The sequence below is a fragment of the Homalodisca vitripennis genome, chromosome 3, assembly GCF_021130785.1.
Source record: "Homalodisca vitripennis isolate AUS2020 chromosome 3, UT_GWSS_2.1, whole genome shotgun sequence".
Classification (NCBI taxonomy): Eukaryota; Metazoa; Arthropoda; class Insecta; order Hemiptera; family Cicadellidae; genus Homalodisca; species Homalodisca vitripennis.
The window spans coordinates 38,103,161-38,116,182 of record NC_060209.1 but is presented as its reverse complement, the minus strand read 5'-3'; the positions used below and the strand labels follow the sequence as shown (position 1 = coordinate 38,116,182).

General features: G+C 33.5%; 1 protein-coding gene across 1 annotated transcript in view; it reads right to left on the bottom strand.

Moving 5' to 3' along the window:
- LOC124356798 (thrombospondin type-1 domain-containing protein 7A-like) overlaps positions 1-13,022 on the bottom strand; it is a 591,350-nt gene that overhangs the window by 103,587 nt on the left and 474,741 nt on the right. The window contains 2 exon segments of the mRNA XM_046808007.1: positions 4,139-4,401; positions 7,669-7,866. Coding sequence (XP_046663963.1) covers positions 4,139-4,401; positions 7,669-7,866 — 461 coding nt within the window.

The window sequence follows — 13,022 nt, the reverse complement described above, 5'->3', positions numbered from 1 at the left end:
TCTTTATAATCTATATATATATATATATATATATATATATATATATATATATATATATATATATATATATATATATATATATATATATATATATAAATGAATGTTTGTGTGTTTGTCCTTTATGGAACCGTGAACTATGTGGCCGATTATTATGACAATTTGTATGTATATGTATTTTTCCGCTGAGAAGGTTTATATGCTACGCTCATTGATTTAACTCGCCACCAGGCAACGCTGGAAAAAATAAAGGTTTACAAGGCGCCTCCACATTATAAACTGCAATTACGAGACGGTTTTGTATATTAAATAACAAAATACTATTCGAAGGCGCTAAGTTTTAAGTTATTATGTTTTTAAAATACATTTTTGGGTTGAACTTAAACCTTGAGTGTTAGACCACTTTGTAATAAAGTACACGTACGTGTACAATACTCTTTTGACAGATTTTCTTGATCGTGACATCGAGGCAAACTCTACATCGGCGTTGGAAATTTAATTCACTTGAACCAGAAGTGCTCATACACGAGCAAAGCTTACGAAAAGCAATGCGAAGCCGTGGAAAACAGCTAGTTGTATATATTATTTAAGCATTTTGTACATCAGTTTAAAATATAATTTATTTTGTTTTATAAGTGCTCTTGAAGTGTTTTGATGTGTAAATTGTCTTGTATTGTTTATTGTCCTTTGTTTGTACTATAAAAATGATGTTATGTTTAGCGATATGTATGTAATATGTATAAAATATATTTATTAATATTATTTGTAACTATAGCTGTTATTTAAAAAAAAGTAATTGTCAAATATAAAGAAGCCTCCAAACAGACTGTGCCTTGGAAGAATCAAAATGTCTTTCAACTGCATATTGTTTACAGGTATTGCATATTGTTCACAAATATGTACGTATTTGTTTTCATAAATCACTGTAGTAATTGTACTCTATGTATTTTGAGAAATAAATTTCTTTCTTTCTATTTATAGCTTACTAAGCGTTTATGTAGTTGTAATATATTGCTTAACAGAAAATTAAGAAGTAATACAATTACACTGTAATGGAGTAAATAACAATTAAATAAGTGAACAGTTTTACAGTAGTAGGTAAGGCTTTGTGACACGATACTGTAACAAATGTACTACAACATAACACCGTCTTTACACGCATTTGCCAGATCATACTCTTCCTCAGTAGTCAACTAGCACACGATATATTTCGATCATAAATGAACAATGAATAAATTCGTTGAAATGTTCATCGTAACTAAAGGCAGATTGTAACCAAGGCCTCTTTCATAGATTGGTCTCGAAATTCTGTGTTTGTTTCCACCACAGCCCACATGATAGTCATCTACTCGTATGATAACGATAACGATAACGATAACGGAGTTGTTAGGTTGAAGTATTGCACGAATCTTTACAAGAGAATAATATTTTCTGAGTTTTGTAAAGTATCACCAAAGAAGTGAAATTCTCAGGGTCAAAATATCTTTTGAAGAATGACTGAACTGTCGGAATTCGCTAAAGAATTTGTTGAATGTTTAAACAATATAGATTCATGCCTGACTTCTGGTTACCAAGCGAGGTTTCTCGGTTATTTATTTATTGCATTCATAACTGTCTCATCAGTTTCATATTTTAAAGTTCCATAATGCGGAAGTTTACCAGAAAAATCCTGTCAGAAAGCCAAGCCTTCGTTTTAACAGCTCTTTCCACTTAGTATCGATGGGCACTATTATTTCAGAAGTTCATTGGGGACAGGCGCCATCTTCAACATTAACGTTTCGTTAACATGCTTATTCTGTTCATTGGAATAAAAGACAACTTCTAATTTAATAGTAGATGTTTTATGTTTCTATCACCTGTCTATACTGCTGCGTTATACAAATATTTTGAACGGAGTGTACATTTCTGGTGAGTTGTATAAAAATATTTTTCAGATATCCAATGTTTCTCAAAATATACCATGTTTAAAAAGTTTAAACTCTTGTTATACCTAGTTTGAAAATATTATTTTATTATGAACTAGATGTTCCCCGCGGCTTCGCACGCTATACGAAAACTTTGCCGTGTATTTCTGGTTCAAGTGAATTATTTATATTTCTATCGCCAACGTAGTTTGCTTTGTGCCACGATCGAGAAAATCCGTCAAAGTGTATGTTTATAGCCATTGTAAAAAATTTTACTTTTACTTTTACTTTATTATAAAGTGGTCTAACACTTAAGCCAACCAGAAATTTATTTTAAAGACAAATATACGCCATAATATAGCGCCTTCAAATAGGGTTTGGCTATTTAATTTACTTAAGTGTTCCGTAATTACAGTTTAAACTGTGGAGGCGCTTTGAAAACTTGTATCTTTCGCAGCGTCGTCTGGTTGCGAGTTACATCAGTGGGTATAGCATATAAACCTTCTCCGTGGAAAAATAAATATACACAAAAATGTTCATAATGATACGTAAAATAGTTTACGATTCTATAAAGGACACACACACACACACACACACACACACACACACACACACACACACACACACACACACACACACACACACACACACACACACACACACACACACACACGTATTTGTTACGTCTAAATCTAGTTATTTTAATATTCTTATCTCTGGAAGTTTTGAACGTTACCCAAAAAAACGTGTTTATGTGTGTTTTTACAGCTATTATTACAACTGTTATCAGGAGAATACTGTACAGACTTATGTCTAGTCTGGTGAGTTTTACAGTTTCATCAATCACCTTGTTCTTTGCCGGTAATTTTTATTGAACTGGCTGTAATCAATGCAGACGTGAGACCGGAGCAGGCCGCTGTAAAACAGCCCAAGGGATCGTGAAAGGTTTATCGAACCTTGGTTGAAAGTAACCCTTTGATCCACTATGCATTTACAATCGCTACATTTGGTTTAAGGGGAAGAGACATTATCTCACATGATGCAACTACATTGTTTCGGTCACATCATCGATAAAACCAAAGATCAGGAATATAAGATTATTGCATTCACTTACTATCAAGTTATTATTTCTGATTATTTTAATACTATCGAATTTATTCGGGTTATGAAATGGTATTATTGCTGTGTTAACTATAAAACAAATATAAATTTGGATATTAAACCTAATAAATGTAACAATGCTTTGTTATTGATATAAAAATAGTGTTAATATCTCTATCAACGTGATTTATTACAAGTTTGTGAAGTGGAGTCAAAATATTTTATATTATAAAGGGGAGTCGGTTGACAAAAAATCTAAAAAAAACAAGAAAAATTTTTTTTGCTTTTTTAATCTTTAGACTCTCATGTTTAATTTGGTGCAAATTTTATTCAAATCGGCCAACAATATCACACCCAAATATAATATTATGTAAATGGCTTCAGCATATTTTGGCTATGTATATATGCAATCTTTAAAAGAGTTTTCTAAAATTTCTTGTTTTTCTTTGTTTAGGAACACGTTTCTCTAGAACCACTCAACATATTTTGATATTTTTTAAAATTTTGTTCCTTGTAATTAGAGCAATGTTTATAGCAAAGAAAATTGTTGTATGTAGTCTAATAATAATTTAAAAAAAGTTATTTATTAAAAAAATTGATAAAAATTGACTTTTATAAAAAACAATTTTAATATTTAAATTTATGCTATGGAAATTTGCTGTGCTGTAAATGTAGATAATAAAATAATAGCAGATTCAAATAAAAAACCTTATCTTGATATGTTTATTGCTTATTGAGAAACATGTTCCTAAACTTATTTAATTTAACATGTGCGCTATATAGTCAACCGACTCCCCTAAAACATGTAAGAATTTAACGTAATCATCTTCCTTCCAATGGTTGACCGAGTTTTATAAACCGTGTAGTAGTAAATAGGCCAGTGGCCAAGATAACTGAAGACAACTACATTTTCCAAGATGACTTCGTGTATATCTGTGTTTTATTCCATTCATATTGTACTGAGGTCTAAATTAACATCATTTACAAACCCATACATGATAGGGTCCTTGACGAGGTTACAAGAAAGACTACCCAAAGTAAGAATACTTTGGATTAAGCTCTTGTCCAACATCTTATGTGACCTAAGAATGACATGCCACCACAAAATCTTAACCAGGAAGAGGAAATGCTCTGACCTGAGAGGCAGAGTGGTACCGTTGACGTTGAGGCAGGTGAACTCCCGTCTCTGGGTCCCCACCTGGGGCCAGTGCTTGTAGTAGTTGTCCGTGTGGTCACTGTTCTCGCCGTCCCACACCTCATGAGGGCTCGGGCGGCACTCTCCCCACCTCTCTACCCGCAGTCGTACCCCTTCAGTGTGGGGCGCGCACCCTGGCTCACTGCCTCCTCCACCGCCCTCTATGCTGTTGTCCTCCACCTCACAGGATCTCCACTCGCTTAGCTGTAATTCAGAAAGGATGAGCTATTACACTTATATTCTTAGTCAACGAATTAAAATCTTCAATCCTTAAGTTGAAAGGAAATCCTGACAAAATTGTTTATACTGGTGGTTCTAAATATGGAAATTCCAAAAGCTCAATAAATCTTTAATAAAAACGACGGTCCTGAAAAGTTACAGGTTAATATTGCAGTAATGCTGCCAATAGTATAAATGGAAACATATGTAAGTTATTAGTAAATTAAGAGTTAAAAGGCTTTCACGAGAAAGCACAAACACTAGTTAACGCTCTGAACGCAAAGTTATGAGGGCCGAACTCCCACGTACACAGTATTCACTAGGTTTCCTGTGTGAAGGTTGAGTAATTTACGTTGAATGCTTTAACAGAAAATTAAATTTTACACATCTCAAAACAGTGCGGATTATATCACGTATTTGCAAATATACGCTTGCTAGAATATGAGTAATGCAATTTATTAAAACTAAAGTTACAAACAAATGATGATTTAGTGTTATAAATTAAACAAGATAAATGTATGTATGATAAAACATGCATGATAAATGTTCGTAACGTATTTAGGTTAAATAACTAGACAACCATAACAAAGGCTTGTGACAGTAAAGTGAGCTGATGACAGAGATGTGTGCTTTTAATTGGACAACTGTCTGAGTGGCCACTCTACTGAGGTGCCTCGGGTCTGCATAGTTTCTGTGGCCGGACTTGCATATTTTCTTGGGAATGACCTCAACACAATGTCGATGTAAAGCACTAGACAACTGCAACAGTAGATCTTGTCAGCACAGAGATTTGTGCTTTTAATTGGACAACTGTCTGAGTGGCCACTCTACTGAGGTGCCTCGGGTCTGCATAGTTTCTGTGGCCGAACTTGCATATTTTCTTGGGAATGACCTCAACACAATGTCGATGTAAAGCACTAGACAACTGCAACAGTAGATCTTGTCAGCACAGAGATTTGTGCTTTTAATTGGACAACTGTCTGAGTGGCCACTCTACTGAGGTGCCTCGGGTCTGCATAGTTTCTGTGGCCGGACTTGCATATTTTCTTGTTAATGACCTCAACACAACGTCGATGTAAAGCACTAGACAACTGCAACAGTAGATCTTGTCAGCACAAAGATTTGTGCTTTTAATTGGATAACTGTCTGAGTGGCCACTCTACTGAGGTACCTCGGGTCTGCATAGTTTCTGTGGCCGGACTTGCATATTTTTCTTGGGAATGACCTCATCACAATGTCGATGTAAAGCACTAGACAACTCCAACAGTAGATCTTGGCAGCACAGAGATTTGTGCTTTTAATCGGACAACTGTCAGAGTGGCCACTCTACTGAGGTACCTCGGGTCTGCATAGTTTCTGTGGCCGGACTTGCATATTTTCTTGGAATGATCTCATCACAATGTCGATGTAAAGCACTAGACAACTCCAACAGTAGATCTTGGCAGCACAGAGATTTGTGCTTTTAATTGGACAACTGTCTGAGTTAAAAACTACTGAGGTACCTTGAGTATGCATAGTTTTTTGTGACCGGACTGGCATGTCGTTTTGAATGGTACCTCAACACAATGTCGATATAAACTACTAGTAGGGCTTGTGAGTAAAGTGCGCTGATGGTTTAATGATTTATTATTCAATAAAAATGAAATAAAAATTAAGATATCTAAATTTTTTCTACCTATTATTGAGACATGTTATCAGCCGTTTTAACATTTTAAAGTTTCACTTACTTGGTACTCCTCTTATTTACTTATAATTTATAGTCCTCTTTAAAAATTATTAATGTTTTAATACGCATACAGTAACAGTGAACTTTATTGATTAAGCCTTACTTAGGCTATTTTTGCTGCCAAAATTCTATTTATTTGTTTACACGGGATTGTTGTCTTGATATTTACGATAATTAACTATTTCTACTCCTTAATGTGTAATAATATGTGGTAGATTATTTGATTCCTGATTTAACATGACAAATATTTTGCACCTGCAGAAATTAATGATATTAAAGAAAAAACTTTCTCTTGTTGATATTTAGGTGTAGATTAAAAATGTTAAACTAAGTATAGCTAACAACAATTTGAACAATTTTGCAATCAAAAAGTGTTGAAAACATTTAAAGAAAATTAAATTTTTCTGCTTTTTATTTCTAAGGTTTGTTATTTCCTCTTTATAACCCCCTTCTTTTGATCGACGATCTATATACAATAACTTATCACTTAAATTGGCATAAAATTTAAGTTTGACTCGATTCTAGTTAGGGGAGTGTTTGAAAGGTTTAGCAGAATCCAAGAATATATGGTGAAAATATTACCTCATTATGAATAATAACCTTGAGAATATTCGAAATGCAAGTCATTATCGGGTTTTCTTATAAATTCTGTTTATCCTGTCGGTGTGTTTCTGGTATGTTCATTTGAAGCTAAAATCTTTGTTTTGTAGGTAAAATTTTTCACTAGATTAGAAAAAGAAAAAGAGTAATTGTACTTTTGCTTTTCGGGTACAATCACTGAAGCTCAAAATATTTTATCAAGCAGTTGTGCTTGAGTCTTGTAACTGATGACCAAGTGGTTGGGGAGGTGCTGGTGAAATATACTTATTAGGATTCTAATTTCATTTATGCCTTGATAATTTGTGAAGTAACAAAAGGCTAACTTTGATACTATAATCAGCAGTTTTATATAAAATGAGTTTTGAACTGAAAACATCTCTCACTTGGAATAGAAGCTCAAGTTGACTTAAGCTCTTGTCTACTTGTCTTATGTACTAAGCGAAAATACTAAGCAGTGTGGCTTAGTGATAGGTTACATAATTACTTCAATCGGACTAAACCTACGTTTCAACCCTACTTTGGCCCAACCTTGTATAATGACCTCCCTGACACCATGCTGTTAGCATGGTTAAGAAATTATATAACAGCAGCAACTAAGATGTTAATAAAGGATTTGAATATTAAGTAGTGATTTTTTTAATATTAGTTGGTAGGTTTTAGAAATTTTATATGCCATATTTACATAATTTTCATGTCTGTATTTGACTTGCCTTAAAATATTTAATTTATTGCGTTTTAACTGTTTTGTAATCTTTGTTATACTTTGTGTGTTGTAAAGTATGTTATTGTTATTTAGTTGATAAGTAGTTATTTGGCATATACCATTTGACGTAAGTTATTCTGACAAACAGTTATGTACTGAGAAACGCTTAAGAAATAAAGGCATTTTTATGTATTTATTATTTATTAAACATGTGAGGCTATACCTGAGGGCAGGGTTGCCCGCCATAGTGAGGGGCCACGAGTACACTCCTGGTCCTATGCTGAGTGCCATCACAACAAGCCGTCCAAGCGGACCATTCCGTCAGCACACAGTCCTGCTGAGTCGGGAGCGTACAGTCGCGCTGAGTCTCCGGGCGTGTGGACACAACCAAGCAGTTCTCCTCGTCGATCTGCAGAGAATTCTGGAAAAAACAAAGTAAAATGAAAGAAAAGAACATCTAAAGTACAGCCAAGATTTTAATCCTAATTTGACCTTGAAGCATTTGTAAGACAAACTTTTAAAGTACGCAGATAGTGGATAATTTGTTCGGTGCTCAAAGTACGAGAACTTTGCCTTTCCTGATTGACGCCGTACTTTGGAAGTTCAAGTAAGACGTTCCGATGTGTACAATGCTTACTAATGTAATGCGAGGCACGAGTTTCCTTTTCAGTTTTCAGTAACTTGGTACATTTAACAAGTTTTGTACAAGATAGGTATCATTTGGCTGCATTTCCATGAAATGGACTTTAGCCTGCTCATGATATTTAGTTACGAAGTGAGGTTTGTAGAAGTGAAGACAAACTCTAAATACAAACATGGAGAATAAAAAAACTTTGTTTGAAGTCTCAGGATTTAATATCATGATGTGTTAAACACACTTTAAAGGATGGGAGGGTGTAAAAGAAACTTAATAGATTTTATTAATTAAACATTCTTGCTTTCAAGGATAATTTATTTCTATGTTTACGATAACGCGAATTTACAAACAGATTTACATCAATGAAGAATCAAATTGGTATTAATTAAACCATAACAGCCAATTAATTATTATTAATTAACAGCCATTAATTATTATTAATTTTTCTGTTAGCTGTGTCAAGACTTTAAGAAATATAATAGAACAAATTAATGCTGACTTGAGGGTAAAGCAGTGGTTAGATGTTCATGATCTCAAACTCAATTCCAAAAATTGCTTTGCTTCCTCATACCTGAGTCTATAGTTGAGTCTGTTGGAAAAGGAGCTTCAAGGAAATGAAGTCTCTGTACCTGAAATCTTTGGGTCGTGAGAACTAAACAGCCAATTAACAAATTATATAATTATTTGAAACATTGTTATAAATAGTTGAAATGTTTCTACTTTGGTGCTATCCGGAGGCGACTATTTTTGGATGAGTTTTTCTTACTGGAGACCTAAAAACCTACATTATTAGTACGGACTTTATTTGAATTATTGTGAAAATTACATGATGTTATGACGATCGGTTCTTGTTTTCTGCCTCCCAAAAAAGAACGCGATGTTAGCGAAGGTGTCACTCTGTTCTTATCTACTATTTCTTATAATGCAATATAAGCAGTGTGTGATTATGTTATCTCAAATATGTTACTAGTAATACCAAAGTTAAAGATAACCTTTACGAGTCCTCATATTTTCTGAGCTTGTATTTGAGTACTATCTCGAGGGATGTTTTTCTTTTATCCCAGAAATGCGGGGTGGCGCCGGAGGCACTGAAACCCGGACTGATGGCCAGGGACATTTGCGATCTTTACTCCTAAAAAACGTCCCAGATCGTCAAAATGTTCCGACGTCAGATCACGATTTATTACTTGATGTTAGGTAGGGAAGGTACATCCCTCGAGATAGTACCTAATTTCAAACTCATCACGTGAGGGCTTGTTAATTTTTTATATTTATAATACTTACGTATTTATTTACTTACTTATTTAGCCTAATAACAAATAGTAGATAGAAACAGAGTGACCTCCTTCTCGCTGACATTGCTTGCTTTTAGGAGGTAGAAAACAAGAACCGATCATCATAGTGACATGCAATTTTTACAGTAATTCAAATAATGTCTGTTGTATCTAATAATATAGGTGTTTATGTCCCCGGTATGAAATAATCTTCCAAAAATAGTGGCCTCCGGATAGTACAAAGTTACCGAAATGTTAACAATATATAACCATGCGATGGTACTGGACTTAAAACTCTGACTCTCAGAGAATTTAAAATATTTTTAGGGATTAGTCCTCACGACCCAAAGATTTCAGGTACAGAGACTTCATTTCCTTGAAGCTCCTTTTCCAACAGACGCAACTATGGACTCAGGTATGAGGAAGCAAAGCAATTTTTGGAATTGAGTTTGAGATCATGAACATCTAACCACTGCTTTACCCTGAAGTCAGCATTAAATTGTTCTATTATATTTCTTAAAGTATTGACACAGCTAACAGAAAAATTAGCAGCATTTTATTAGGTAATTGAGTGAAAAAAAGTAATTCGTTATCAGTTGTTTAAAATGAAACTTAGATAAGTACTCGTAGTTACAGTCGGAGTTAAAGTGCAGTAATAGAGACGTTCTTGGAACTACAATATCCGCACTACCGAGTTGGTAATGTGTCAAGAAGAGTTTCGCGCCAAATAAGCACTTAACGTCCTTAAGTAATAATAATTCTATAAACTTTCTGCTATCCATTCAAGCGAGAAGGTAATCCGTATACAACTTTGATAGGAAGCGTTGTTTTTTGTTACCAGGACACTGTTCAGTCGGTCTGAGTTTTTAAAGCGGTATGCAGGATGTTTTAAATTTTATGCACCCTGATGGAATCTGGAAAACTATAAGGAATACAGCAAAGACTAAACACACAAAGTAGTGCGTAATAAAAATACCAACAAATATATATCGTTAAGTTGGTTATTGGTCGCGTCATTCGATCGCTGCGCTCAAAAAGGTTTTTGGTACAATGTTAAACTAAACTGTCAAAGCTTTTTTATTAGTACCTATACCGGAGCGTTTTTTATTTACTTGAAATATTTATAAAATTTCTTGTGGTTTTTAAATATTATAATGAAACCTTTTTCAAAACCAGCAAGGAGAAGGTTTCACTATGGTTCGAGTGAATGTTTTAATTGCAACAACCCATTTATCTTATCACAATTAAAAGAAATTAGATTTTTCTGATTTCAAAAGTACTATATATGCTATAATTTCTCATTAGTGTACTTATAATAAATCATAAAAACCCGTCATTATTGGGATGAGATCTTACAAAATACTTCCTTTATATACTTGTTTCCAAAATGTCTTCAGTGTGCATACAATTTGGAACACCCTGTATAGCATCACTAAATACACATACAAAACTATTGTTTGATGTACATTTTGCTTTGTAAATTTCAAGGCAACACTTAGGAAAATGAACTAACTAAAAGGAATGTGACAAGGTGGCAGGAGGTGTAAGTATAAATCTTTTACATGAAATCGTTACGAAATTTCTTGTAGTTTTTAAATATTATAGTGAAACCTCAAAACCAGTAAGGAGAAGGTATAACTAAGGTTCGAGTCAATATTTCAATTGCAACAACCCATTTCCCTTATCATAATTTAAAAAATTAGTTTTCTTCTGATTTCAAAAGTACCATAAATGCTATACTTTCCCATTAGTGTAGTACAATAAATCATAAAACCCCGTTTTTGTATGGTCGCTTAGAAAGAATTTTTATTCTACTAGTCAGATTGTTTGTAAACCTGACTGATTGCATTGCAGAGAGTGTTAGGAGATGTTACAAAATACTTCCTTTATATCCTTGTTTCCATGGTCTCTTCAGAGTGTATAAAATTTGGAACGCCCGTTATACCTTCAAATATACATATGTGCCTAAAACTATTTTTGTTTGTATTTTGCTTTGTAAATTTCAAGGGAAAAGTTAGGAAAAAGAACTAACTAAAAGGAATGTGAAAAGGTGGCACGAGGTGTAAATAAAAATCTTTTACGTGCAATCTTTATGAAATTTATTGTATTTTTTAAAAAGTATTAAAGTGAAACCTTTTTCAAAACCAGCAAGGAGAAGGTCTAACTAAGGTTCGAATCAATTTTTTAATTGCAACAATACCCCATTTTTCTTATTTTATTAAATGAAATTGGGTTTTTTTTCTGATTTAAAAAGTACCATATATCGTATGCTATACTTTCCCATAAGTGTACTATAATAAATCATAAAAGAACGTTAGTATTGGGAGGAGATGTTACAAAATACTTCATTTATATCCTTGTTTCCACGATCTCGTCAGTGTGCATAAAATATGGAACACCCGGTACAGCTTAACTAAGTAAGCGTATGAAACTGTTTTTTTATGTATATTTTGCTTCGTAGATTTCATGGAAACAGTCATAAAAAGAGCCAACTAAAAGGAGTGTGAAAAGGTGGCAGGAGGTGTAAAAAGTTTAAACACAGTGAAGAAACCATGAAATACATAAAAAAATGGTGTTTCACTTTGTAAGCTTCAACAAATTAATTAAAGACTAAAACGCACTATCTGCATCACGTGAATCAATATTTTACGGAAGTGTTTCAAGTAAATCCACCTTTTCTTTTCCGTGAGAGAATTAAATGTTGTGTGAACGCTGTGGCAGAGGAATATTTGAATAAAAATCAATTGAGCTTTATCTCGGCAGAACCTTTCCTTTCACCGTTGATGGCAAAATCAATTACTGACGATAACAACGTTTCGTGCTCCATTGAAAGTAAGGGAATTTAATAACTTTCCTTTAATCAGCGCCCTTCATTGACTTGATCTCGGCACTTTCTTCTATTTCTCAATATCGATTTTATGTCCTTCAAAACTGTTGAAGAAATTTAAAATTTTTTACTGCCCAAAAATGCGTTACTTTTTTGAATTTAGTTTAGAGAGATTGTTGGTAACATCGCATTTACAATACCTAATGGACATCTCTTTGAAAGCATACCATGAATACCAACGAGTTTTATTGATAATTTTAAAATGTCTTAGATATTGGTGCACTTTTAAATGGTGACAAAACTGAGCTTAAGTTTACATAGGGATAGTATGATATTAGTCTCACAGCTCAGTAGCGGTGACATGACGAGAGCAAATCTCAAACATAATAGACGTGGCTTCTCATACGTAAATTTCTAGTAACTAATATGGAACCCTTAAAAAACTATCCTGGTAATTTTTGAGAAAAGTGACGATCATTACAATCAAAGTAAATTTTCGAAACTCTGGGATGTCCTTGAGAGTTTTGATTATATTTTAAAACGTTCGTTTATTTTTTTGTATGATTATAGCTTTTTTTAGATATTTATTTTGGTTATAAATACCAAAAATGTTGAAGTAGAAAGTGATATCATGTATTTTTTATGATTTGCATTTAGTTAGCTTAAAATAATTACCAAGTCGTTCGTTTAATCAGTATTTGAGATGTGAATTAAAAAAAAAAAAAAAAACACAAGTCCATATAAAAGAGGCAATAAAATTGAACATACGTTCGTAAAAATAATTTTTCGTTTTTTGTGTGTTTTCTAACGTTCTCAGAGGTTTCTATCGAAACTGTGCG